At 37.3% G+C, this 26,834-nt stretch overlaps 1 protein-coding gene across 1 annotated transcript in view; it reads left to right on the top strand.

The window, feature by feature from the left end:
- POLK (DNA polymerase kappa) overlaps nucleotides 1–26,834 on the top strand; it is a 74,134-nt gene that overhangs the window by 32,805 nt on the left and 14,495 nt on the right. Inside the window, exons 4-9 of the mRNA XM_080680333.1 lie at nucleotides 4,567–4,719; nucleotides 9,359–9,490; nucleotides 11,494–11,647; nucleotides 15,902–16,141; nucleotides 19,422–19,546; nucleotides 21,004–21,170. Coding sequence (XP_080536459.1) covers nucleotides 4,567–4,719; nucleotides 9,359–9,490; nucleotides 11,494–11,647; nucleotides 15,902–16,141; nucleotides 19,422–19,546; nucleotides 21,004–21,170 — 971 coding nt within the window. The remainder of the gene's footprint in view (nucleotides 1–4,566; nucleotides 4,720–9,358; nucleotides 9,491–11,493; nucleotides 11,648–15,901; nucleotides 16,142–19,421; nucleotides 19,547–21,003; nucleotides 21,171–26,834) is intronic.

Below are 26,834 nucleotides of genomic sequence, written 5' to 3'. Positions count from 1 at the left end.
AACAAATCCAACAGTATTTTAAAAAATTTCCTTGTCTTAGGTATTGTGCACAGAGGTTATTCCTCACAAATAAGCCTATATGTTCTTTTAGTATTTGTATAGATTTTGTTATACTCAAATGTTTAGTCTCTTTGGAATTTGTTTTGATGTAAGGTATGAAGTATTTTTTTCTTAAATAGTGAATATTATTTTTTTCCTAAGTGGTATTATTTTCCCCAAATAATGATTCTCTTGTCCCAGCATCACTATTGAATCATGAGTCCTTTCTCTACTGAGTTGAAGAGTCATGTTTATATACTAAACTCTCATTGTACTTGGATTTGTTTCTGGACTCTCCTGATCAATAGAATCTTTTCCTGTATCAGTACCATGCAATTTTAATTATTAAATTACAATAATATAGTTTAATATCCTCTTTCACTACTCTTCTTTAAAAATTTTTTATTTTTCTCATGCATTCTTTTAAATAAATTTAAGCATCATTTTATCAAGGTTTTTAAAAATTCTATTCTGTCCACATTAACATTGTTTTTAAATTGATATTAATCCTTATGCAATTGATTTTCTAGACCCTTTTTTGGTGAGTTTTATAGATCTATAGCCTGCGAATATCTTTAAGTTTTAAAGATATGATACATATGAGTGGTGCAATATAACAATATTTTGCTGTTCATACTATTTTTAAAGCTCATATTTTAAAATATGCTAATAATTTGGAGGAATAGAGAATACCTGTATATATTGTGCAACAGAATTTCAGATTTTGTTACAGTTTTAGTTGACTATTTCACAGGAGGATCTCTGGCATCTTTTGTAAGGGGAATGACAGGAAATGTGTTTTATGTTGATTGTTAAATTGTTTTGTTTGTTAAGCTTCCTTTAAAAGAAGTTGTATAAATGGGAGGGGATTGAGGAAGTCCTAAGGAGTCTAGAAGTTCTCAGAGAACAGAAAAGTTTTCATAGGAAATTTCTATTTTAGAGTCATAAAATTTCTGAATAGTAGATTTTATTATGTGTGATAAGATAGTATGAACTATTGCCAGTCAAGCTGAGGTAAGTAATCTCTGTAGACATGAACTCCCATAATATTTATTCAGATCCTCTCTATGTATTCCCCACCCCACCCCATCCTCATTAGATTTCTTAAAGGCATATTTTTGTAGCTGCTAAAACATCTTATTATATAGCATGGGTTCATAAAATTAATAGACCAACATCATATTATAATAAATGGCAACTACACAGCAAATCACTGCATTTTTACCATTTTAACACTTGATTTTATGAATTCAGATTTATTCAATTGTCAGAGTAATGCTAATTAAGAAAATGAAAACAATATTTCTGAAATACTCTCCTAGATGTAATAGAAAAAGGATTTGTAAGAACTTAGACATAATATGGATATCAAACATACCACTAGCTTATTTCAGTGATAAAAATCTATTTTAGGGTAGCATAAAATAATGGAAAGAGCACAGACTTTGAGTAACCTGATTTCCAGGTCTAATTCTAACATTTACCAGCTGTATGAAGGGCATATTACTTAATCTTATTGAGTTTTAGTTTCCTTATCTATACTAGTGAAATGGGAGTAATAATCATTATGTCAGAATTATTTTGACCATTAAATGCATTAACAATAACAAGCACTTAAAATATACCCTTGTCATTTAATATACTCAGCAAATGTCATGTCTACTCTTAAAATTATAGGTAGTGTCATTAAGCCCTTACCACTTTACAAATAAGGAAAGCGAGGAGGGAGAGGGTAGTTACACTGTCATGTAACTAATTAGTGGCAGAGCTGAGACCCAAACAAAAGCCATTATTCTGTGACATACTGGATCTCGAGTGTGGCAAAAGTGATACCATATGTACGTGTTTGAGATTCATATCCAAACTTGAAAGTCATTTGGAAAGAAAAATGGAAGAAAAGAAAACATGAATGAGGATTTCACTAGAAGAAACTTGAAAAAAGCGGTGGTGGGCATTTGGTAAATGTTGATAGAAAAGAGTTCAGAGAAGGGTGACTAATGAGAGATAGTAAAGGAAAATGGAATGTGTGAGTCATCAGTGGGGAGGTTTCTTTTTGGCAACTGTACACTTGCCATAAGCCCAGAAAAGTCAATAGATTGCTGAAGAAACCGCCATATCTTTAATATATGAGTCCAAGGAGAATTTTTCCCATTTAGTTTGCTTTCTATTATCTTTTTCCTTTCCAACGATTCTGGGTTAAGATATTTCAGATGCTGCTCTCTTATTCTCAGTTGACTCATATTTTAAGCATATTTTCTGGATTAATATAGAGTAGTTTTCAAATCCTTGTTTTTATTAGTTTCCATTACTTGCTTATATCTTTTTTTTTTAATGTCAAGATGCTATTCTCCAGTGTAAAATTGAACTGGAAGTTTTAAAACTGGATAATAAATCAGATTAATGTTGAAAAGTTTCATTTATTAGTCATGGTGTCTCACTGCATGAGATCAGCCTTCCCCAAAATTTTTCTACAAATACTACTTTCTCTTTTTAACCAGAAATATACATATGTATAAATTTTATTCCTCTTTTCCCCTCCCTTTCTTTCTTAAAGTTCTTTCTCCTCCTTATCTGAGACAAGGTTTCTTCTTAGGTACTAAACTCACAATTTAGTATCTAATACAATAAGTGCCATAGTAAGAACAGGAAAACTTATAAGGAAACATTAAATTCTGTGGTGCAGAGGACAGACATTCAGTTAAGTTTCAGAGAAATATCTGAACTGATACTTAAAGGCTTTGTGACAGGAAGGGCTTTCTCGGCATAGAAAGCCTGAAGAAGGCAAAGAGCACTGCAGGTTGTTCAGTGAATTGCAGCCTAAATAGGATCAGACCCTACAGGGGTGGGCAGACTTTTTGACTCGAGGGCCACAATGGGTTCTTAAACTGGACCGGAGGGCCGGAACAAAAGCATGGATGGAGTGTTTGTGTGAACTAATATAAATTCAAAGTAAAGGAGCGGAGGGGAGAGCAAGAGAACCGGATAGAACAGCCGGATCTGGCCCGCGGGCCGTAGTTTGACCACGGCTGCAAGTCTTACTATGACTGCTAGGGACAAATGTGATTCAGTGTGGTTGTTTCTAAAGAGAAGTTGCAGTCTTAACCTGCAGCTAGTGGGCAGCTAGTGTCACTACAATGCTAAGAAGCAATGATAGTAGCAAGGCTGAAGACCAGTGAGGGGGACGGCTAAATTATATCCTTGTGACTCTAACTTTGAGGAAACCTGCCATGGGGATTTCCACGTGATGGAAATTGCTTTTATTCTGGAGATCACCCCATTTACATATTTATGGCTGTTTTCCCTCAATTTTTAAAAAACATATTTTTATTGATTTCAGAGAAGCAGGAAGAGAGAGATAGAAACATCATTGATGAGAGAAAAATCATTGATCGGCTGCCTCCTGCACCCCCCACACTGGGGATTGAGCCTGCAACCCTGGCATGTGCCCTGACCTCCTGGTTCATAGGTCAATGCTCAACCACAGAGCCACACTGGCCAGGCTCCCCTCAATTTTTTATTGTTTTCTTATACAGCTAGACATTGATCCTTTTAGTAATAGGTTGCATTTATTGAATTTGTATCATTTGCCAGCCACTCTTGCATGTTCTTTATGTATCCCATCTCACTCCATAGCTTTCTAATACCTTTTCTCATAATTTTACTGGTTTTATTGACTTCTTTGTGTGTGTCAAAGATCAGAAAGGTCACACAGCCACCCCAGCTGGTGGGAGACTGAGAAAGTGCATATTTTGCTTTTTCAGCCTCTATGGTAGAGGTCGCAAAAAAGGACACTTGGGTATGGGTATGTCTGCTATATAAACCCTTTTCTTACTGCCCTACTTTGCTTATTTCTACCCCTTTTCATTTTTTTTATTGACCCAACTCTTTCTCTCTGAAGAAACAAAAAAATTCTTTAAAGATTAAGACTCTTTACTGTTATATATGACATACATACTGAAATTTTATGAAAGAATAATTACACCTTAAATTTTCAATTTGATTTGTATCAAATTTTAGCCTTATAAAAACAGTTCTACAAAGGGAATGTTTACATATGCTTTAGTATAATCTTTGTTGCTCATTTCCTTTGTTGCTATTTTAAGACATGAATATTATGAGTCAGATAGGAGTAGTTGTTTATTTTACCTAAAGTGAAACTTTTAGTTACATAAGTTGTTCTCCAAAGTTATAAAGCAGTAGAGTCATTTGATATAAGCAGTTGGAATAGTTTATTCTTCAATAAATACCTACTAAGTACCTCTTATACTTATGGGTAGGGTATTGGGACATGTAAGAGTTGATAGGGAATGATATTTAAGAACAGACTGCCTATATTTGTGAAAATTAAAGTAATTATAAGCCTTAATAAACAACATAGGTAGGTAGGTGGGTGGATGGGTGGGTGGGCAGATGGATGGATAGATGAATAGAGACAGATGTACAGATACTTAGTAAAATATTAATGTTATGATTAGTAGTGTTATAATATTATGTTGTCAAAAGTATGTTAACTTTTTAAAAATTAAGGTTGACAGGTTTGCATTGGAATTGGAACAGAGCCGGGATCTGAACAATACCATAGTGCACATCGACATGGATGCTTTTTATGCAGCTGTAGAAATGAGGGACAATCCAGAATTGAAAGATAAACCCATTGCTGTAGGATCATCAAGTATGTTGGTAAGTAGGTAAAGACAAAATGGAAATTTCATAATATATTCAAGTAAGCCTTACAGGTTTATGCAGGGGAAAGACTTTATTGAATTCTACCAGTTTACTGAGTATTTTTCTGATTGCTCTAGTGTTCAGTTACTAAATCCTTTCAACATCCCTTGAGGTACAAATTATTGTTTCTATTTGACAGATAAGAAAACAAACTTAGATGTTTAATAACTTCTCTAAAGTTCCAAACCTGGTAAATGGTAGAGTGGCATTGTACTTTCTGTTGCAAATTATGTTTTTCTTAAGTAACTGTTCTAGTATAAAAGAAAAAAAAATGAAGAAAAAGGAAAAATGTTATTCTAAAGCAGGGCTTTGCAAGCAATGGCCTGCACACCAAATCCAGCCTACTGCCTCTTTTGTAAGTAAAATTTTACTGGAACACAGTCACACCCATTCATTTATTATTATTGTTGTTACACTAAAAGAACATAGTTGAGTACTTGCAACAGAGGTCATATGAACTTCAAAGCCTAAGTAATTACTATCTAGAAAAGGTTTGCCAACCCGTTCTAGAGTAACGTATTTCATTAATGTAGTACTGTAATTAAGTAGTTTTTCCCATGACTTGGAATCTTTGCTTTTCTGATTACTATGTTCCTCTTCCTTATTTCCACCCTAACCATAGAAGGTAAAGATGACAAGAATAACCATATGTAGCTTAAAATGTGTTGGGAATTAAAAGTAGTAACTGGAATAGTTGGGTTGTGGTATTAAAAAAACACACATATGGGGGCGTCAATCAGGGAAAAAGGAGACATATGTAAAACTTTAGACAGTTAAAAAAAACACATGTTTCCCAGTGGTTAGAGCTTCAGCAAGCACACCAAAGGGTTGCAGGTTCGATCCCTGGCCCCCAGATTGGGGTGCATGCAGGAGGCAATCAATTTATGTATCTCTCTCACATCATTGTGTCTCTCCCTCTCTCTTTCACTCTCTCCCTCCCTTTATTTCCCTCCCTCCCCTCCTTCCTTCCACTCTCTCTAAAAATTAATGGAGCCTGGCTGGAGTGACTCAGTGGTTGAGCGTTGACCTATGAACCAGAAGGTCACGGTTCAATTCCCGGTCAGGGCACATGCCTGGGTTGCAGGCTCAGTCCCAGGTGGGGGGCATGCAGGAGGTGGCTGATCAATGATTCTCTCTCATCATTGATGTTTCTAACTCTCTCTCCCTCTCCCTTTCTCTCTGAAGTCAATAAATACATATTTTAAAAAATTAATGGAAAATCTATCCTCCTGTGAAGATTAACAACATATATATATATATATATATATATATATATATATATATATGAAATGCTTTCTAATGCCTTAGATAGCTAAATCCCTAATGACCTCTAATGCCTTAGATAGCTATAAACCTAATTCCTACTAAGTTATTATTTTATTACAAAACTATAATCTGTTCATTATATCTGCTCCCATGAGTATGCAGGCAACTAACAGTCCTGGTCCCAAAACAGTGTTTATTGAAAGGATACTCACCTTTCCCATAAATCAACTAATACTTGAAAAAATGTATTTAACTTCATTAATATTATATAATGCTATATACTTATATATATCAAATTATGTATGTATGCATATATGTGTATATATACACACATGCAAACATACACACATACCATAGTCATGTTAAAGATAACCCCACTGTTAAATTCACAAAATATTTACTTTCCTATAATTTTTTTTTTGTCTTTCTTTACACCAAGCAACTTACAGGGCTGCTGCTTCTACTTTCCTATAATTTTTATCCTCCTAAAAATTGCTTGTTTTCAAATTCAAAATGATTATGTTATATTTAAACAAAGATTACTCCCCGTGTATGCTGATCTAATAGATTTCTCTTTTAATGAGATTTGAAGCATAATTGTTTTTGTCCTGATAAACTCTTAAAAATATACAGTCATGGTGGTGATGATACACTCTTTATTATTACAATCTGTTACAGTTAGAATTCTTTTTTAATGAATTGTAGGATTTTTGAAATGTTTAGGTTAGTACTCATAGTTAGAACTTAGACCCTGTAGTGGTTATTTATTGCTGCATAGTGAACCCTTTCAGTACTTAATGGACAACCATTTATTTGCTCATGATTCTGTAATTTGAGCAGATATGATAGGGATAGCTAATCTCTACCTGGGGTTGCCTAGAGCTATTTAGCTGGGGCTGGAAAATCCAAAATGGCTTCACTAACATGACTGGCACGTCATCTGACTGAGATGGCAGGAATGGCTTCCAGCCATCACGCTTTCCCCTCTCTTGGTGCATATTATTGTATTTATTTATTTTTGCCCCTCACCCATGGATATGTTTTTTTAATTGATTTTTAGAGAAAAGGGAAAGGAGAGATAGAGAGAGACAGAGAGACAGAGAGAGACAGAGAGAGAGAGAGAGAGAGAGAGAAAGAGAAAGAGAAAGAGAGGGAGAACCTGCAGCCTAGGTGAGAGAGAGAGAGAGAGAGAGAGAGAGAGAGAGAGAGAGAGAGAGAGAGAGAGAGAAAGAGAAAGAGAAAGAGAAAGAGAGGGAGAACCTGCAGCCTAGGTATGTGCCCCAACCTGGGATCAGACCTGCAACCTTTTGCTGTATGGAATGGCGTTCCAATCAACTGAGCCACCCAGCCAGAGCTCATGGTGCATTATTATTTAATATTCTAACCATGTAGGTTGCCAGATCCCACAAAGGCAAAGGCTGCTGACTTCATAATGCCGAGGATTCATGACTCAGAATTTCACTCCCTCACATTCTTTTCGTCAAAGCATGTCAAAATGCAAGTCACTTGGCATGAGGAACTAGAACCCACCTTGGATAGGAGGAACTGTAAAATATTGTAGCTATGATTTACAATCTACCACAAACTTAAACGTTAAAGGAAGTCATATCTAAAATTTTGTTTCTGCTCTACCATAGATCTAGTGTTTATATACACTGAGTGGCCAGATTATTATGATCTCTGAACGCATAATAATCTGGCCACTCAGTGTATATTCTATATAATAAAAGGCTAATATGCAAATTGTCCCCTCAACCAGGAGTCCGACCAGCAGGCAGGCTGGCCAACCGCCCATGTCCCCTACTCCTGGCCAGGCTGGCCGGACCACACCCATGCACGAATTCATGCACCGGGCCTCTAAAATACACACACACACACACACACACACACACACACACACACACACACTGAGTGGCCATATTATTATGTGTTCAGAGATCATAATAATCTGGCCACTCAGTGTAGATCCCATTAGATTTATTTATATTTAAAGCATTGGTTTGTCTTTTTAGTGCCATCTGCATTTTCTGTTCCAGAAGACTGACCAAGGATTAGTATAGTTTTGAATACTATCAAGATTTTTAAAATGCCATTTAAAAAATAATTAATGGAAAGTTGATGTTATTATTGTGAAATAATGACTCCATTTGATAGATTCTGTTTTGCATTTCTTTGACTTTTCAGTTAGTGTTCCAAAAAAAGATTTCATTTGTGATAAATTTGTATGTAGTACTATGATCTACCACATGGACAGACTGTTGTCAGATATCATCTATAAGATTTAATAATGTTCTCCTTTTTACTTTCAGTTTTTATTTCTATCTCCTAGTCAGAATGTTTTCACCAAAAAAGATATTTAAGCCTTAAGAAATGAAATTAACTTTTAAAGTTCTTTTAAGCTTTTGTCACTTCATTTTGGAGACTTAATTTGACTAACTATATATTAGACCTTTTGATTTTTGTTCTAGATGAAAAATTTCCAAAACCCTAAATAGATCAAATTCCAAATCTGTACTATTGTACCATCCTATTACTTTCTATATTATTACTTTCATGTAACATCTATACTATTTGTACCATAATATTACTTTATGTTTATACTTTACTATTATTACTGGCCAAGGGGGAGGGGCCATGGGTGGTTGGCTGGCCGCTCCCGCCCCCTGGTCAAACTCCCGGTTGAACTCTCCATCGAACTCCTGGTTGAGGGGACAATTTGCATATTAGCCTTTTATTATATAGGATCACCCACTATCATCCAGACTTTGATATATAGTACTATATTATGGATATGCCTTAAAACCAATGAAGTTTAGTTACTGGAAATGTAAGGGAATCTTTTTATTATCATAGTCTTGCTTATTATCTGGTGTCGTATTATAATTATGGAGATAGCAGTGGGAGAAGGTCATGATGTCATCATGCTATGATAGGATAAAATAAAAGCTTGATTTGAGACAGTGACCTATAAAAGACATATCCTTAAGTCCTGGCCTATAGTGGCTCAGTTGTTTGGAGCATCATCCTGTACACCAAAAGATTGCAGGTTCACTTTCTAGTCAGGGCACATACCTAGGTTTCAGGTTCAGTCCCCAGTCAGGGTACGTATGGGAGGCAACTGATCTATGTTTCTCTCTCACATCGATCTCTCTCTTTCTCTCTCTTTCTTCTCTTCCCCTCCATAAACATATCCTTGGGTGAGGATTAAAAAAAAGAAATGTCCTTGAATTGAAAATGCACATCAGTAATGTGTTTGTTTTGAATGCACCGATCGATATGTTCATTTTAGGTTTGTATATTTATTCCCAAGTGGTCCATTTTCTTTCAGAGTACTTCAAATTACCATGCAAGGAGGTTTGGTGTTCGTGCAGCCATGCCAGGATTTATTGCTAAAAGGCTCTGCCCACAACTTATTATAGTGCCTCCAAACTTTGACAAATACCACGCTGTGAGTAAAGAGGTAAGTCTAAAGTCTCACCCCCTACTTATACGTAGCCTTCACTGATTTCCTGTCACCTACAAAGTCAAGTCCACATGCCTTCACACTTCAGAATTTGGCCTTAGTTTATCCCTTTAGTCTCACCTCCTACCACTTCTTCAATCTATATATTAAATAACTGAGCTGTACAGGGTATCCAGAATTTACCCTTCTATTTCTCAATTCTTTCTTTTTCCATATGTTTTTTTTAATCGGCTTAGAAAACTCTTTATGTCCCCAGAAAACTTTGAATTGCTTTAATAATAACCTAAATTAACTTTAGATTTTTTTTCTTAATGTGCACTGTACATTTTCTTCTGGAATCACCTGATATTTATAATGTACAAAATCTACTCAAGTCATTAATTTCAACCTCTTTTCTGAATAATTTTTATCAGTGTTTTTAAAACAGTAACAGAATTCACATATTTTGATTAGCTTTTAATAAGCTTGAAAATCCTTCAAAGACTTTGTAAGAAAGAATTGTTTTAACTCCTACTGTAATTCAATAAAACTCTGGACAGTGTGATAATGAGAACAAATTGTTTTTAGTTATCTTTAGTGTAGTTATTTACATAAGTTAGAGAAATCTTTAAATTTGAGCAGGATTTAGCTAGTTTATTTGCAGATAATAAATGGGTTTTTATGTGTAAATGAACAATAGCATAAATTCACTGACTATAAGTACATTAATATTTATAACTTGGTTTAAAAGTTCAAAGAAAAGCCATTTTTGTTTTATCCAAAAGAATGGGATAGTTTTAACTGTTGTCATAGCCTAGTACTTGATATTTACTGGCACATCTATTCTTGTTCTTAAAGCAGTATCCTATATAAAGGAAGTTAGTGATTACTCAGTGCCTCTAGGGAGTACTTCTCATTCAGAATAATCTTAGTTGGCTGCCAACTACAGACTTTCCAGAATTTCATTTTCACTAGAAAGATTCTATTTGAGTACATCATGAAAATGGTTTCTTCTACAGGGACAGAGTTAATTAGGTACTCTCTGAGCAAAACTTGGCCAAGTTTTATGTCACTATTTTCTAAAATTACCTTTCACTCAGCTGTTCATATTATATTAAGCTAAAAAGCTTTCGTTTTATAAATCATCAAGGAAGGCCTTCTCGTAATGCATCAGACAGCTTTTAAATACTAGATGGAACCATAACGTAATTTATTAGCAAGTATGTTTTTCTAACATATTATTTTGGCAACCATTTCCTCTAGTTTCAGCTAATACTTCAATGGTTAAAAAAAAATTGGTTTCATGTAATAAAACTGCCTTATATAAAAGGCATTTCTAGAATCATGCAGAGATTCAGACCTTTTTATGTATGTATTTCTTTTATCCCAAGATGCAACTCCAGACTATTGTCCATCATTTATTATAGTCACAGACACTACAGATTTTGTTGTCTTTTCTCATTATAAATCCTGATAATTGAGCCTTGTTTTCTTGAATGGATACATGCATTAATGTGTATATTGAGTGGAGTTTTATGTGCATGTTATAATTAATTGAAATAGAACTTTCTAAACTAACAGTATCTTTATATAAGATTATCCTTCTAAAAATGTACAAAAACCATCATGAAAGGTGGGGGAGAGGAGGTTTCTATTGTTGCCATTACTATTTTTGATCTACTTCTTAAAATTTAGTTGCTTAACTGTTTTTTTTTCCTGTGCCTACCAGAATGATGTATTGAGATTTATTTGAATCACTTACTATTTCTAGATACAGGTGACTAAACAGAGATTGTATCAAATAAAGCTATTTCATGGCCTTCTGCCTTCATGATCTATTTTAATAAGAATTTGGAAAAATGTGCCCTGGCGGTAAATTATTTATTCCCTAAATCCATGAGCTATTGATTGTGGGATCGTTACTATAGTTGCAAAGTAAGAATATTAATTTTTTTTTATCAGCTGTATGTGACAGATTTTGCTATGGCTGCAAAACTTAAACCATTTTGTTCCTTTTGAAGGTTAAGGAGATACTTGCTGATTATGATCCCAATTTTATGGCCATGAGTCTTGATGAAGCCTACTTGAATATAACAAAGCACCTACAGGAAAGACAAAATTGGCCTGAGGACAAAAGAAAGTATTTCATCAAAACAGGGCACTCTCTAGAAAATGGTAAGCAACTTATTAGAACAATCAAACAAAAAACCCTTTGTATTTGAATTAACCCAGTTAATTTATTAGCATGCATAGGTTATAGGACTAGCTATACATTTATTATTAAAAATGAAAACTCAGAAATAAAACATATCAGTGGGTTTTCTGAGTTAAGTGTGTGGAATGTTGCGCTGGCTGGCTAGCTCAGTTAGTGAGAGCATGGTCCCAATACGCCAAGGTTGCAGGTTCCATCTCCAGTCAGGGCACATACAAGAAGCAACCAAATGAATGCAAAATAAGTGGAACAACAAATCAATATTTCCTCTCTCCCCCTCTCTCTCCCTCTCCCTCTCTAAAATAAATAAATAAAAATTTAAAAAAATATGTGTGTAATGTCACTGATACACCAAATAAGATTGCTAAATCTCTAGACTTTAAAAGAGTATGCAGGCCCTGACAGGTTTGGCTCAGTGGATAGAGCGTCGGCCTGCGGACTGAAGGGTCCCAGGTTCGATTCCGGTCAAGGGCATGTACCTTGGTTGCGGGCACATCCCCAGCGGGAGGTGTGCAGGAGGCAGCTGATCGATGTTTCTCTCTCATCGATGTTTCTAGCTCTCTATCCCTCTCTCTTCCTCTCTGTAAAAAATCAATAAAATATATTTAAAAAAAAAAAAAAAAGAGTATGCAGAGTCCCTGAATAAAGTGATTTTATAGCAGTTCTTTTCCTAAAATGTAACTAATAAGGGGTTGGGATACATTGAATCTGAAGAGCTTGTCTATTTAAGGTGGCCTTTTGTTGTAATTGCTAAATGGAAAATAGATTTTTAAAAATGTTGCTTCAAACATATAACATTGGGTGGGGCTTTTTTTTTTTCCATCATTCCTAAATAAAAAACTCCCCAGCTCCCTTTTTTGCCTTGGACCTACTATTATTATTTTATATATGATGAATCAGAAGTTTCATGATCCAAAGCATTCTTTTTAAAAGGCCTCTTTAGCCCTAACTGGTTTGGCTCAGTGGATAGAGCGTCGGCCTGCGTTCTGAAAGGTCCCAGGTTCGATTCCGGTCAAGGGCACGTACCTCGGTTGTGGGCACATCCCCAGTAGGAGGTGTGCAGGAGGCAGCTGATTGATGTTTCTCTCTCATCAATGTTTCTAGCTCTCCCTTCATCTCTGTAAAAAATCAATAAAATATATTAAAAAAAATAAAAATAAAAATAAAAGGCCTCTTTATTACCTATCCAAAGTGATAACATGCAGATATTATGCATACTGCTTTCAACCCTCTGTCAAAGGTATGATTATTTCAAATGTCTGAGCTGTCCTGGATTACTGAACAAAGTTCATCTGATGAAAAGGTAGAAACAGAGGAGGTTTGCTCACAACCCACAGTTATATTCCCTGTGCACAACTCATTGATTGCTTTGAGGGGAGAGGGGAGAAGGCATAGGCAGTGGAGGGTAAACCTGTTTGTAATTTTCCCTGAAACAAAAATGGTGAATTCTCAATGGCATACAATTATAACTCTCACATTGTTTGGGTCTCAAATCTTTGAAGCAAGTTTAATGTGGACATCAAATCACAATTTCATTACCTTCTTTATAGCTCTAAGGGGTAAGTTTCTTTAATAAAAACATTAAATAATAAGCATAATTTCTGGATACAGAGGCCTGGAGCAAAACTTTTTTTTTTCTTTAGTTTAACTTTATTGTTTGGGGAAGTGGCACAAAAAGCCCGATGCCACTTTGCTTCAAATCTCACTTTGTTAGTTCCTTACTTTTCACAAAGCATGCCCTCCTATAACAATTACTTTCATGTATGTTTTTTAAAAGTTACATTGGGACTAAAGTAAATGTTTTTATTCTCTACTAATGTTCTTTTTATTTATTATAAGGTGTCCAAACTCACAATGAGAATGTAAATTTTTAAATATCTGTTGCTTTTAGCATACTTATGTACTTCATGTGTTTCATACTCTTAAGCAATTTAAATAGTTGTTTGTTTTGGTCATATATAAATCCCTGTGGGCTGGACTTTCAGGCATATCTGATTTTACATGATGCCATGGAAGCTGTCAACAGTGAGCTGGAGCCATGCAGGTGATTGATATATCTCCCTCGAAAGTCCAAGGCAGTTTTTTACTGTCTGCCCCTTTCCTAAAAGATGTGGTCTTTGAAAAAGTATTGCTAACTACTACATGTATATACAAATGAAATAATCATTATTACTTTATGTTTATTCTGCCTTATAAATCCAAATAGTGAGTGCCAAGGAATGCGTGAAACTGAAATACTGTACATTTTTAGCATTTGCCATCCAAATGGGTGCTTTAATCCTAATGTTTCAGATTAAAGAAACCTTAGTTTTGTACTCTCATCACCTCAGTTATGGGGATTATAAAGATATTTCTTTCAGAAAGCAAATAAGAAACCACTTCAGTATTTAGTTGCTCATCCAGGCCTCACAGAGAAGTAGACAGACTTAAAAGGTAACTATGCTCTTCAGCAGCAGCTCTAACAGTGAGCCTGAAGGCAGCATGCTTTGCTTCCTACTGTAGTGTTCTATCAGAGTGACTCACCTAAGGGCAGGGTGAGAGAGCCATGAGGAAGGTAAACGTGGCTTAAGGAACTCTGCAGAAGGGGCTTATGAATGTGACAGGTACCTTCCTTGAGCTGAAGTTTTTCTGCTCTCTTTACCTTGATTTCTACTCATCCAGATGGGGAAAAGAGAGTCTAGGTAAATACCATTCCAACTGTGCCACAGTCTTAATCCCCTCTGAATTGCTTTGCAATTTAAAACCAGAACATGGGAAATGAAAGGAACAGAAGCACACAAATAACAGCTAATGTAAGTTTGAAAGTAAGGCTTATTTTGTAGATGGCCTGGGAATTCAGCTTTGGAAAACATCTGTCTGTAACTTAATTCATATATTATACTTTAAAATTTGAAATGAATCAGGTGTTGTCATATTATTTATATTTTCTTAGGAAATCTTCCTAAAAGGCCAAGTTTATTTTTAAAGTAATATGCATTCATGTGTCTTAAAAATAGAAATTTAATTTTTGCTTCAGCATTTACCTTAATTTGGAAAACATTTATATCTTATAAAATTATGAAATGGGATTTGAAAGCTCTGTTGTTAATCTTAGTTGTTATAAGTATATTTAAACTGCATTTCTCCTGCATTAAGCCTAGAAAGTAAAGTCTTTAATGGATTTGTTCATGAGGACATTTTTAGTACTAGTATAGATTTAAGTATATTTTACAGTCCATTTACAAAAAATGCAAGTTAAATGAGGTAATAACCAGAATACTTTTACTCTACTTTTTAATAATATTAGTTTACAGCCTATCCTATATAATCCTATATAATAAAGAGCTAATATTCAGCCTGCTAATTAGACCAGATGGCAGAACGACCTTCCAGAACCACCAGTGGGTGGGGGGTGGGGCCGCAAGGCAGCTGGGGCTGCAAGGGCCTATTCCCTTGCACAATTTCGTGCATCGGGCCTCTAGTTGATAATAATAAAGGCTTCTTTCCCTTAACCTTGGACAATGGTTAATCTGATCAAACATTAAGAATTTGAATATTTTCATGGATATATGTATGCAGATCTATAGACTACAAATAAAAAGTAAAACACCAGAAGTAGTTTATATTTATTTCAAATATGCCTGTAGTAAAAATGATACTTTATAAACAGGCATGTCAAAATTAAAATCATGATTTGAACAAAATTCAAATTATGTCAACATTGGAAATGTTTCTTTCATGAATGAAGAAAATTTAAGTTTATTTTTCCTCTAAAAACAAAACTTATTTTTCAGAAATTTATTCTAGATTGCTTAATGCCTTTTGCCCTGATTACTAAATCCTAATTTAAGAAAGCTCTTTCCCCCCTAGAGATGAATAAACAACAACAACAACAAAAAAAACCACTTTAATTTTTAAAGAAAAAAGTAGTATGAATCTAAACCTAATTCTGGGTTTCAATTAACAGGTATAAAAATCACTGAGTTTTAATTAAGGTATTTTCTTTTAAAATGTATACTATGGAAATGGGAAATATATTCCTTTTAAGAAACACTTAGAATCATTGTTTTCTTTTTAAACTGTTATAAAATATAAATGATAACATTTCTGATCTTGGTTCTTAGAAACAAAACTAAACTAGATTTATTTTGTTTTAAGAAAGAATGTAACGAAACCTGATTTTTGAAGTATATGCTTCTTAAAATGAAGATAAATTACTGTTTCTATTTATAATTTAGATAAACCACGAAAGGAAGTTAATAAACTGAGTGAGCATGAACGATCCATCTCTCCATTACTTTTTGAAGATAGTCCTCCTGATTTGCAGCCCCCAGGAAATACTTCCCAAGTGAACGGTGAAGAACAAAATAATCCTCAAATACTTCAGAACTCAGTTGTTTTTGGAACATCAGCTGAGGAAGTGGTAAAGGAAATTCGCTTCAGAATTGAGCAAAAAACAACACTGACAGCCAGTGCAGGTACTTAAACAGGATATTGATGGCTACAATAGTTTTAATTTTCAGACTGGCTAATTCAAATGTAATATTAGTAGTTTCTCATTATAAAATACTAGAGGCCCGGTGCACAAAATTTGTGCACAGGTGTGTGTGTGTCCCTCAGCCCAGCCTGCACCCTTTCCAATCTGGGACCCCTCGAGGGATGTCTGACTGCCCGTTTAAGCCTGATTGGGCCTAAACGGGCAGTCGGACATCCCTTTCACAATCCAGGACTGCTCGCTCCCAACTGCTTGCCTGCCTGCCTTCCTGATTGCCCCTAACTGCTTCTGCCTGCCAGCTTGATCACCCCCTAACCACTCCCCTGCCAGCCTGATTGATGCCTAACTGCTCCCCTGCCAGCCTGTTTTCCCCTAACTGCCCTCCACTGTAGGCCTGGTCACCCCCAACTGCCCTCCCCTGCAGGCCTGGTCCCCCCCAACTGCTCTCTTCTGCAGGCCTGGGTCCCTCCCAACTGCCTTTCTCTGCAGGCCTGGTTGCCCCCAACTTCCCTCCTCTGCCGGCTTGGTCACCCCTAACTGCCCTCCCCTGCAGGCTTGATCTCCCCCAACTGCCCTCCCTTGTAGGCCTGGTCCCTCCCAACTGCCCTCCCCTGCTGGCCATCTTGTGGAGGCCATCTTGTGTCCACATGGGGGCAGCCATCTTGTGTGTTGGAGTGATGGTCAATCTGCATATTACTCTTAGATAGGATAGAGGTCTGGTGCACAGGTGGAGGCCAGCTGGTTTGCCCTGAAGGGTGTCCCGGATCAGGGTGGGGGTTCCCTTGGGGCGTGGGGCGGCCTGGGTGAGGGACCTGTGGTGGTTTGCAGGCCGGCCACGCCCCCTGGCGACCCAAGTGGAGGCCCTGGTATCTATGGTTTATTTATCTTCTACAATTGAAACTTTGTACCCTGGAGCGGAGCCAAGCCTTCTGCTTGCTCCGTGGCGGCAGCCATTTCTATTGGGATTTATGTATCTTCTATAATTGAAACTTTGTAGCCTTAAGCAAGGCCTGGGCTGGCCAGGGTGTGTGGAAAGCTTGGCTTCCTCCATTGCCGCGGGCAACCCTAGCCTCCTGCTCTTTCCAGCTCCGTGGCTGCTGCCATTACTGTTTGGGTTTATGTATCTTCTGTCATTGAAACTTTGTAGCCTTGAGTGGAGGCCTAGGCCAGCAAGGGCAGGCGGAAAGCTTGGCTTCCTCCATTGCTGGGGAAACCCAAGCCTCCCTCCTGCTCTCTGTGGCCGTAGCCATCTTGGTTGGGTTTATTTGCATATTCGCTCCTGATTGGCTAGTGGGTGTGGCTGGTGGGTGTGGCTTGTGGGTATAGCGGAGTGGTGGTTAATTTGCATATTACTCTTTTATTAGATAGGATAGAGTAACATTTTATTTATCCATTTTTGATTCATCTTCTAACAACTTAACCTATTTAGAATGCCTAGAACCTATAGGTAAGTTTGAATTAAGCCAAAAAGCCTTTGAGCCCAAAGAAAAAACTATTACAAATCTCATGTAGCTTTCCCGTTTCTTAGGTACAAAATATATTTTAATTATTTTTGGACATAGTAATTTTTTAGTTTTCCCTTAGAAGACTGCATTTTTTCCAAGGTTACAGTGCAGGAGAGACCCCAGATGACCACAAGGTAGTGGACAGAAGAATCACCAACTCATAACAATCTAGATTCTAGAACCATCCAGCGAAGGGAAAAAGAGCTTTATATAGGTCAATAGCACATAGGGTAACACCACTTAGCATAGAGACTGATATTTGTCATAAGTGCCCTAAATTATTTTATAAAAACCATATTATGATGAGGTTAGTCTTTTCTTTCCATGCCAAAACATGAGAATAAGTAATAAAATTTAGGAAGATGTACAGTATATAAACAATGAAATGAACTATTTAATGATTATATTAGAATATTTCTATTTCAATTTATCTTAGTCATTTAGACTCCTAGATATTATAAAACATCTTTCTTAAAAGTAGTAATTTAGCCCTAGCTGGTTTGGCTCAGTGAATAGAGCAACAGCCTGCGGGCTGAAGGGTCCCGGGTTCGATTCCTGTCAAGGGCACATGCTCGGGTTGCAGGCTTGATCCCCAGAAGGGGGCGTGCAGAAGGCAGCCGATCAATGATTCTCTCTCATCATTGATGTTCCTATCTCTCTCCCTTCCTCTCTGAAATTAAAAAAAAAAAAGTAATTTACTCTGTGAGTAACACAAAAAGAATGCACACATTTCATTATCTTTTTAAATATGCTACAACCCAGAATCTTTGATTTTTTTTTTTAATGTGGATAATGTATACAAAAGACCTTTTTAAAGAATAAACATACATCCTAACTTATATTCTGGATCATTAATATAAGATAGCCCTGTGTTTCTGCCAGTAAGTAAATTAACAATATTGCTTAAACTCAGAAATTACTCTTAGACTTTAAAATACCATGGAGATTTAAATAGCCCTCATTTCACCCTAGCTGGTTTGGCTCAGTGGATAGAGTGTTGGCCTGCAGACTGAAGGATCCCAGGTTTGATTCTGGTTAAGGGCACATGCCTGAGTTGCAGGCTTGATCCCCAGTAGACGGTTTGCAAGAGGCAGCCAATCAATGATTCTCTCTCATCGTTGATGTTTCTATCACTCTATCCCTCTCCCTTCCTCTCCGAAATCAATAAAAAATTTTTTAAAAAATAAATAAAAATAAATAAATAGCCCTCATTTCTGCTGTGAAAATAACTAATACAATTCTTTTTCCTAAAAATCATAGGAAGCCCTGGGGAGATAGATAATCACTATTATTTTTATTATTTATATATTTATTTACTTAATTAACAAGACATATAATTATGATTTTTTTGCTAATATCTGGGTATTCTCTTTCAAACAGATACACATTTTTTATTTATTGAATTTATTGGGCTGACATTGGTTAATAAATTATATAGGTTTCAAGTGTACAGTTCTATAATGCATCATCTGTATGTTATATTGTGTGTTCATCACTCAGTCAAGTCTCTTTCCGTCACCATTTATCTCCCCTTTACTCTCTTCTACCTCCCTCTACTGTTGCCTCTGACAATGAGTGTTTTGGTTTGGTTTTTGCTTAATCCCTTCACCATTTTTATCCACTATTGTGTTTGAAATAGCATTTCACATAATTTCAGATATTTTGCACTTAACATTATTATTTTTCTGTATTGTTATCACATATTTTAAAATCGTACATATCAACTTCTTTGAGTCATCAGAGTGTTCTTCTTTTAAGGCATTGCTCCAAACACAATGTTAGCAAAAGTATGCAGTGATAAGAATAAACCAAATGGACAATACCAAATTCTCCCCAAAAGACAAGCTGTGATGGACTTCATCAAGGACTTACCCATTAGAAAGGTGAGATTTTTATATAAAATTTATCATATATATATATATATATATATATATATATATATATATACACACACACACACACACACACACACTCTGAGTTCTGAGGAGATACTATTTAGGATGATAGTATTTGTTAGCTGAATGGTTTTAAAACAGTAGGTAACAAGAACTATTCTGGATGATTGAATTTGGATTTGAAGAAATCTTTCTATTAAACCCTTAAATTGAGGTTTGGGATCTTGTTTGCTGGAAAGTTTTAAGGAAGTAATTGATGACAGACTTTTCAGTGTACCCTTGCCAAGGAGAAGAAAAATAAAAGGAATATTGGTAAGAGTCCTTTCATCTGTAACTTATATACAATCTTAGTTCTAAAGTACAGATTGCTTCCTGATTAATAAGTATGATACTTGAAAAAGATTTAGAATTTTAATTGTTTTGACAAAAAAAATACCACACAAATTAAAACACTTTACCATCTTTAAAAATGGTAAAATGATCCCATAGGAGTTATAGAAAGGAGGCTACATTTTATTTTTAAAGTTTCTAGATTTTTCTGCATATGTATGCTTTGTAAACAATAATTGCATATGCTTTTTGATGTTCTAGGAGTTGCTTTTCTCACAACATAATGTATATGAGTGAATTTAAATAAAGCATTTCTCAATGCTCAGAAGAAAGGCTTTATCAAAATATATAATGTATAATGATTACTGAGTAGCTTAGTATGTAAGGTGTAGCTATAAAGCAGTATTTTCCAATCTGGTTTTTAAGGTATGAATAGGTATTCTATAAAAAAGGCTCTAGGGTCAAATAACTGTGAAATCTACCAGCCTTATGAGTCACAAGGATACTAGAATATTAAAGATTCATAAGTCTTGCAGTGAAAAATTCAACTTAAATTTGTTTATCCCACCATTCCCCAAATTTGTCTGACCACAGAACTCCTTATTTTTTTATATTTTATTTTATTATTTTATTTTATTTATTTTTGTTAATCCTCACCCAAGGATATTTTCACATTGATTTTCAGAAAGAGTGGAAGGGAGGGGGAGTGACAGAGAGAGAGAAACATGGATGTGAGAGAGACACATCGATTGGTTGCCTCCCGCATGCACGCTGGCCAGGGCTGGGGAGCAAACCTGCAACCAAGTTACATGCATGCCCTTGACCAGAATTGAACCTGTAACCCTTCAGTCGGAGGGCTGATGCTCTATCCACTGAGCCAAATCCACCAGGGCAGAACTCTTTATTTTAATGCTTTTAAAATTTTCATGGAATAAGTTTTCCATGGAACACTAGTTTAGGAAATGTGGCCAAAAAGAAATTAAAGCAGTTTTCTTATGAAGATAGTTATATTATTCATGTTTTTATTGATTATAAAAGTTATGATGAGATTATAATACCAGTTCTTGCTTTAACTTAAAAATGTGTTAATAATATATATATTGATTCTCTTCTAGGTTTCTGGAATAGGAAAAGTTACAGAGAAAATGTTAAAGGCCCTAGGAATTATTACTTGTACCGAACTCTACCAACAGAGGGCATTACTTTCTCTTCTTTTCTCTGAAACATCTTGGCGTTATTTCCTTCATATTTCCATGGGTCTAGGTTCAACACACCTGACAAGGTATCCATATGTATATTCATTCTGCTTTCTCGGTTTCTTTCCTTTTTTTTTTAACTTTATTTTTATTGTTGACACTATTACAGATGTCCCCATTTTCTCCCCCTTTGTCAACTTCCACCCAGCCTCCACCCTTCCCTTCCCCCTAGCCATAACCACAGCTGTTGTCTATGTCTGTGGGATAACAGTTTTAACCATTGAAGTGGAGCCTATAAGGATAACATGTTTTAAAATTATTTTAGGCTGGTTTAATTTAGAATATAATTTTAAAATTAGAGTCCAACGACTGGATGTGGGAGAAAAGGAAAAGATGAATAAAGAATCACTTCTGGGCTATTGGCTACAGCAATTGGATAGATGAACAAGAGCATGATAGGTACTTTCTTTTCTACCTTGTGCTTTGTTTAGAACATAAGAATACTGGGACACTGGTGGTCACATTTTTAAGAAAAGCAAGATGGCTCATATTTCAGAACTCACCTTTTAAGCAAGGAGATTTAATGATTCTTTGAAAACCTTCAAACTCTATATATATCCCAAAAAATGTATACATACACTTTGAATGATTATAAAAGCAGTGTTTATTAAAATACATTTCAGCCCTAGCTGGTTTGGCTCAGTGGATAGAGCATCGACCTGTGGACTAAAGGGTCCCGGGTTTGATTCCAGTCAAGGGCACATGCTCAGGTTGCAGGCTCAATCCCCAGTGTGTGTGTGTGTGTGGGGGGGGGGGGGGGGGGCGCGTGCAGGAGGCAGCCGATTAATGACTCTCTCTCATCATTGATGCTTCTATCTCTCTCTCCCTCTTCCTTCCTCTCTCAAATCAATAAAAATATATTTAAAAAAAATACATTTTCGCCTGGCCGGTGTGGCTCAGTAGTTGAGTGTCAACCTATGAACTAGGAAGTCACAGTTCGCTTCCTGGTCAGGGCACTTGCCCTCGTTGCAGGCTTGATCCCTAGTAGGGGGCGTGTAAGAGGCAGCTGATCAATGATTCTCTCTCATCATTGATGTTTCTCTCTCTCTCCCTCTCACTTCCTCTCTGAAATCAATAAAAAGATATTTAAAAAATAATAAAAATATACATTTCATTTTCAAAATTGAGCTATCGGCTGTTAAAGTGTGTATACATTTTTGGGGGACACTTGCTGTGTTCTCAATGGAAAAATGATTCATTCAATACTGAATACTTACTTTGTATTAGGCACTGTTCTTGGCCCTGAGGATAATAGCAGTAAACAAGAGAGAGTCCTGCCTTCGTGGAGTTTACAGACTAGTGTGGGAGATGTAAAGTAACCCAAAAAACATATAAAGAAAGGGAGGCAGAGTGAAGGCATAATATGACTTGGGGTTGGGGGGTGGTAACAGTTGGGTTGACTACAGTCATCCAGATGCAGAGACCTCGAGGGGCCAGCCATGTAAAGATCTAGAAGAGGAACAGCTGGCAGCGAGGCCTGTGTTTCCTTTCTTGTCATTCTTTCATCTAGGTCTAAAAAGAAGTATCCTAGAGCTAGCAGTGTACACTTTGGGGGGAGTGAAAGAAGGGAATAATAATAATAAAAAAAGAAAGAATGGGAATTGACACAGCACTATTTTTACAGTTTTGTCATTATCTTGTCAGCCTGCTCTCAAAAATAACTCCTTTCTATTCTTATATTCAGACTAAAGGAGAGCAAGAAGATTACTGAGGGGGCATACAAAATAAGTTTTATTAACCAATTAAACCTGCTGAATCTTACAGAGATTGTAAAGCCTGTGGTATTCCTTTTCTTAACTCTTTGTGCTTCTCAATCATTTGAGTCCACAGTTAGCTGACATTTATTTTGAGTGGATATAAAGAAAAATAAGAAAAAGACAGTACTATAAATAATCTAGTATTTTTAAGATAATGGGAAATAAAACTGTCTCTTTCAATCCAAAAATTAACCTCTTTTTATTTCCATAGTGCTTGAACACAATAAGAGTTCTTGATAAAACATAGCACATATTAACCTGGGGTATTTAGACCTGCAGGTATGGTGGTCTTAATTCATAGGAAATATATATATATATATAAAACAGGCTAAGTGTCCATCCATCTGACCGGTAGCTATGATGCACACTGACCACCAGGGGGCAGATGCTCAATGCAGTAGCTGCCATGACGCGCATTGACCATTTAAAAATAAACAGCACCATGGACCTGGTGCCCACAAAGCAATACTCAGCTTCCCCCAAGTGGGATAAGAGCCCTGCCACCATCCCAGAGTGACACCCCACCAAATCGCAGCTGATGCTGCTGAGACCCCATGGCGCAAAATGCGGTCCACAAGAAACAGTCGCTGTGGGCACTGGGTAATGACATCACATAGCAACGCCCACTTCCTCTTCCTAGCGACTAGCCTTGCAGTTTCTTCAGCCCAGGAACATGACTTGCTTTATAGCCAGTTGGAAACATTTTACACTTTAACCAAATGTCTGTGAAGCATTTTCCTGTGCCTCATCTCATTTGATCTTCACAGAAGTCCTGGAATAGGTAGATAGGAGACTTGGTGGAATCCTATTTTATTTATATTAGCTGGAAAACGAAGATTTAGAAACCTGACCCGACTGAAAAGAAGTAAGAAATGATGGACATTGATGGACATTGAAAATGACTTCAGGGGGAGAAACCAAGATGGCGGCATAGGTAAACACTTAAACTTGCTGCCTTGCACAACCACTTCAAAACTACAACTAAAAGACAAAACGGACATCATCCAGAACCACAGGAAGGCTGGCCGAGTAGAAATTCTACAACTAGAAAAAAAGGGAAAAGCACACTGAGACTCAGAGGACCTGCGGAAGTAAAGTGCAGAGGTACGGAGGTGCATGCGCACGGAAAGGGCTGGCAACTGAGTACATGGCTGTCTTTCTCAATTGGGAGGGAGACACAAGCTCCCGACTGCTCTGAACTTCAGTTCTGGGCGAGACTCTGGAGACCCAGACTCATACGGGGAGAAACTCGACTGTATGGCATCAGGCGGAACTCGAGGGCGGCTTTCTTTCAGAGGTGCTTGCAGTGGTTACCAAGGCACACTGAGACCTGGGGGCCTCTTAGGGCAGGGCTGACGGGAAGCCATTGCTGTTTGCTCCGCCCAGAGACCTCCCCACCCAAGCTGTGCCCAGAGGCTTTTGCATATGAATGGCCTGGTCCTTTGAAATCTAAACTTACCTAACAAACTGCAGCTGAGTCAGAGAGACCCAGAACATCCAAAAGAAGACCCAAGGCCCCACAGCAGCTTGCATTGCTTCACAGCTGGGCCTCATCTGGGCACGTCCAAAACGCAAACAAAGAAGAGGAATCTGCAGATCTCTCTGTAGCTCCTGCTGGGTGGCCTCAGGCAGAGGCTAAATTAGCACCTCCTTGGAGATCAAGAGCCAATGTACCCAATGGTCAGAGTGAGACCATCCAGATTACAACTCCTCAGATCCATAAGGGACACACTCAGAGGGCAGACTCAGTGAGCACCGAAGCCCCACTGAAGCAAGTCTTGCCTCATAAGGGTGTCTCTAGCACAAAAGTTCTCCCACTGTAGACACAGCTGATCCTCACAGCCAATTGGCCTGGAGGTCAATTCCTCCCAGTGATACCAACAACAGTCAAGGCTTAACTACAACAAGGCTGTGCATACAGCCCACAAAGGGGTGCACCAAGAGTGTCCACCTCAGGTAACTGGGGAGGTTGAGCCACTGGGCCCTATAGGACACACAAAGCCACTCTATCAACACAGGGAAGCAGCCAAAATGTGGAGACAAAGAAACAGGTCACAAATGAAAGAAATGGAGGATATAGAGTTCAAAACCACGGTTATAAGGTTTTTCAAGAATTTTCTAGAAACCGCCGATAAATTTAGTGAGACCCTTGAGAATATGAAAAAGGACCAACTAGAAATTAAGCATACACTGACTGAAATAAAGAATAATATACAGAGATTCAATAGCAGACTAGAGGATCACAAGAATCAAGTCAAAGATTTGAAATACAAAGAAGCAAAAACCACCCAACTGGAAAAGCAAAAAGAAAAAAGAATCCAAGAAGTTGAAGATAGTGTAAGCAGCCCTGGGACAACTTCAAGCGTACCAACATCCAAATTATGGGGGTTCCAGAAGAAGAGAGAGAGCAAGATATTGAAAATCTATTTGAAGAAATAATGACCGAAAACTTCCCCCACCTGGTGAAAGAAATAGACTTACAAGTCCAGGAAGCGCAGAGAACGCCAAACAAAAGGAATCCAAAGAGGACCACACCAAGACACATCATAATTAAAATGCCGAGAGCAAAAGACAAAGAGAGAATCTTAAAAGCAGCAAGAGAAAAACAGTTACCTACAAGGGAGTGATGGGAGTGGCAAGAAATATTCAAAGTGATAAATGGCAAGAACCTACAACCAAGATTACTCTACCCAGCAAAGCTATCATTCAGAATTGAAGAGCAGATAAAGAGCTTCACAGATAAGAAAAAGCTAAAGGAGTTCATCACCACCAAACCAGTATTATATGAAATGCTGAAAGGTATTCTTTAAGAAGAGGAAGAAGAAGAAAAAGGTAAAGATAAAAATTATGAACAACAAATACATATCTGTCAACAAGTGAATCTAAAAAGTGAATAAAAAAACTGATGAACAGAATAAACTGGTGAATATAATAGAATCAGGGGCATAGAAAGGGAGTGGACTGACAATACTCAGGGGAAAAGGGTGTCGGGGGTGTGAGAAGAGACTGGATAAAAATCATACACCTATGGATGAGGACAGTGGGGGTGGGGTGGGGTAAGGGCATGGGGTGGGGTGGGAACCAGGTGGAGGGAAGCTATCGGGGGCGAAAAGAGGAACAACTATAATAATCTGAACTATAAAGATTTATTTAAAAAAAAAATGACTTCAGGTTTTCACACTGTGCAGAATATAGTCAAACACTACTACAGTTAAATATTTTACCCTTTGTTCTCCCTGCGTGATTACAATAATAATCTGCTTCGTGTTGATATTTACTGCTGTGTTGCTGACGATTACCTGAAAGAGAAGTTGGGGTGCTTCACAGGGTTGGTAAAAGTTTAGCTAAATCGGAAAGCAGGTCTAATTAAGCAAGTTTATCCTATATAATACAAGCCTAATATGCTAAGTGTCTGCTCGGCCGTTCAACCCATCAAAATGTAACATTCTAATGATATGCTAAGGCCACTCAACCGCTTGCTATGACGTGCACTGACCACCAGGGGGCAGACGCTCCAACCGGTAAGGTCGCTTGCTGCTGGGGTCTGGTCGATAAGGACTGAGTGAGACAGGCCGGACACACCTTAGAGCCCTCCCACAGTCTGTTCTCGGCTGGCCAACCTCCCGTGTCCTTCCCTGGCCCCAATTGTGCACCGGTGGGGTCCGTCGGCCTGGCCTGCGCCCTCTCACAATCTGGGACCCCTCAGGGGATGTCGGAGAGCCGGTTTCAGCCCAAACCAGAGGCCAGACCAAGGGACCCCATGCACTGGGCCTCTAGTCTATATATATAAAGCTCCCACTGGCACCAATCGCATGCATGTGTTTCAATTTGTCATTGTCAATTGTGAATTTGGTTAACTTCTATTATAGAGAAAGGGCGAATAGCGATATTAAAATATTCTTCTAATTAATTTCCTCTCAATGTGCACGAATC

Source organism: Plecotus auritus (assembly GCF_963455305.1).
Source record: "Plecotus auritus genome assembly, chromosome: 7".
In the NCBI taxonomy this organism is placed as follows: Eukaryota; Metazoa; Chordata; class Mammalia; order Chiroptera; family Vespertilionidae; genus Plecotus; species Plecotus auritus.
Note: the sequence above shows the minus strand (reverse complement) of the source record. Positions and strands in the feature narration are given on the sequence as shown.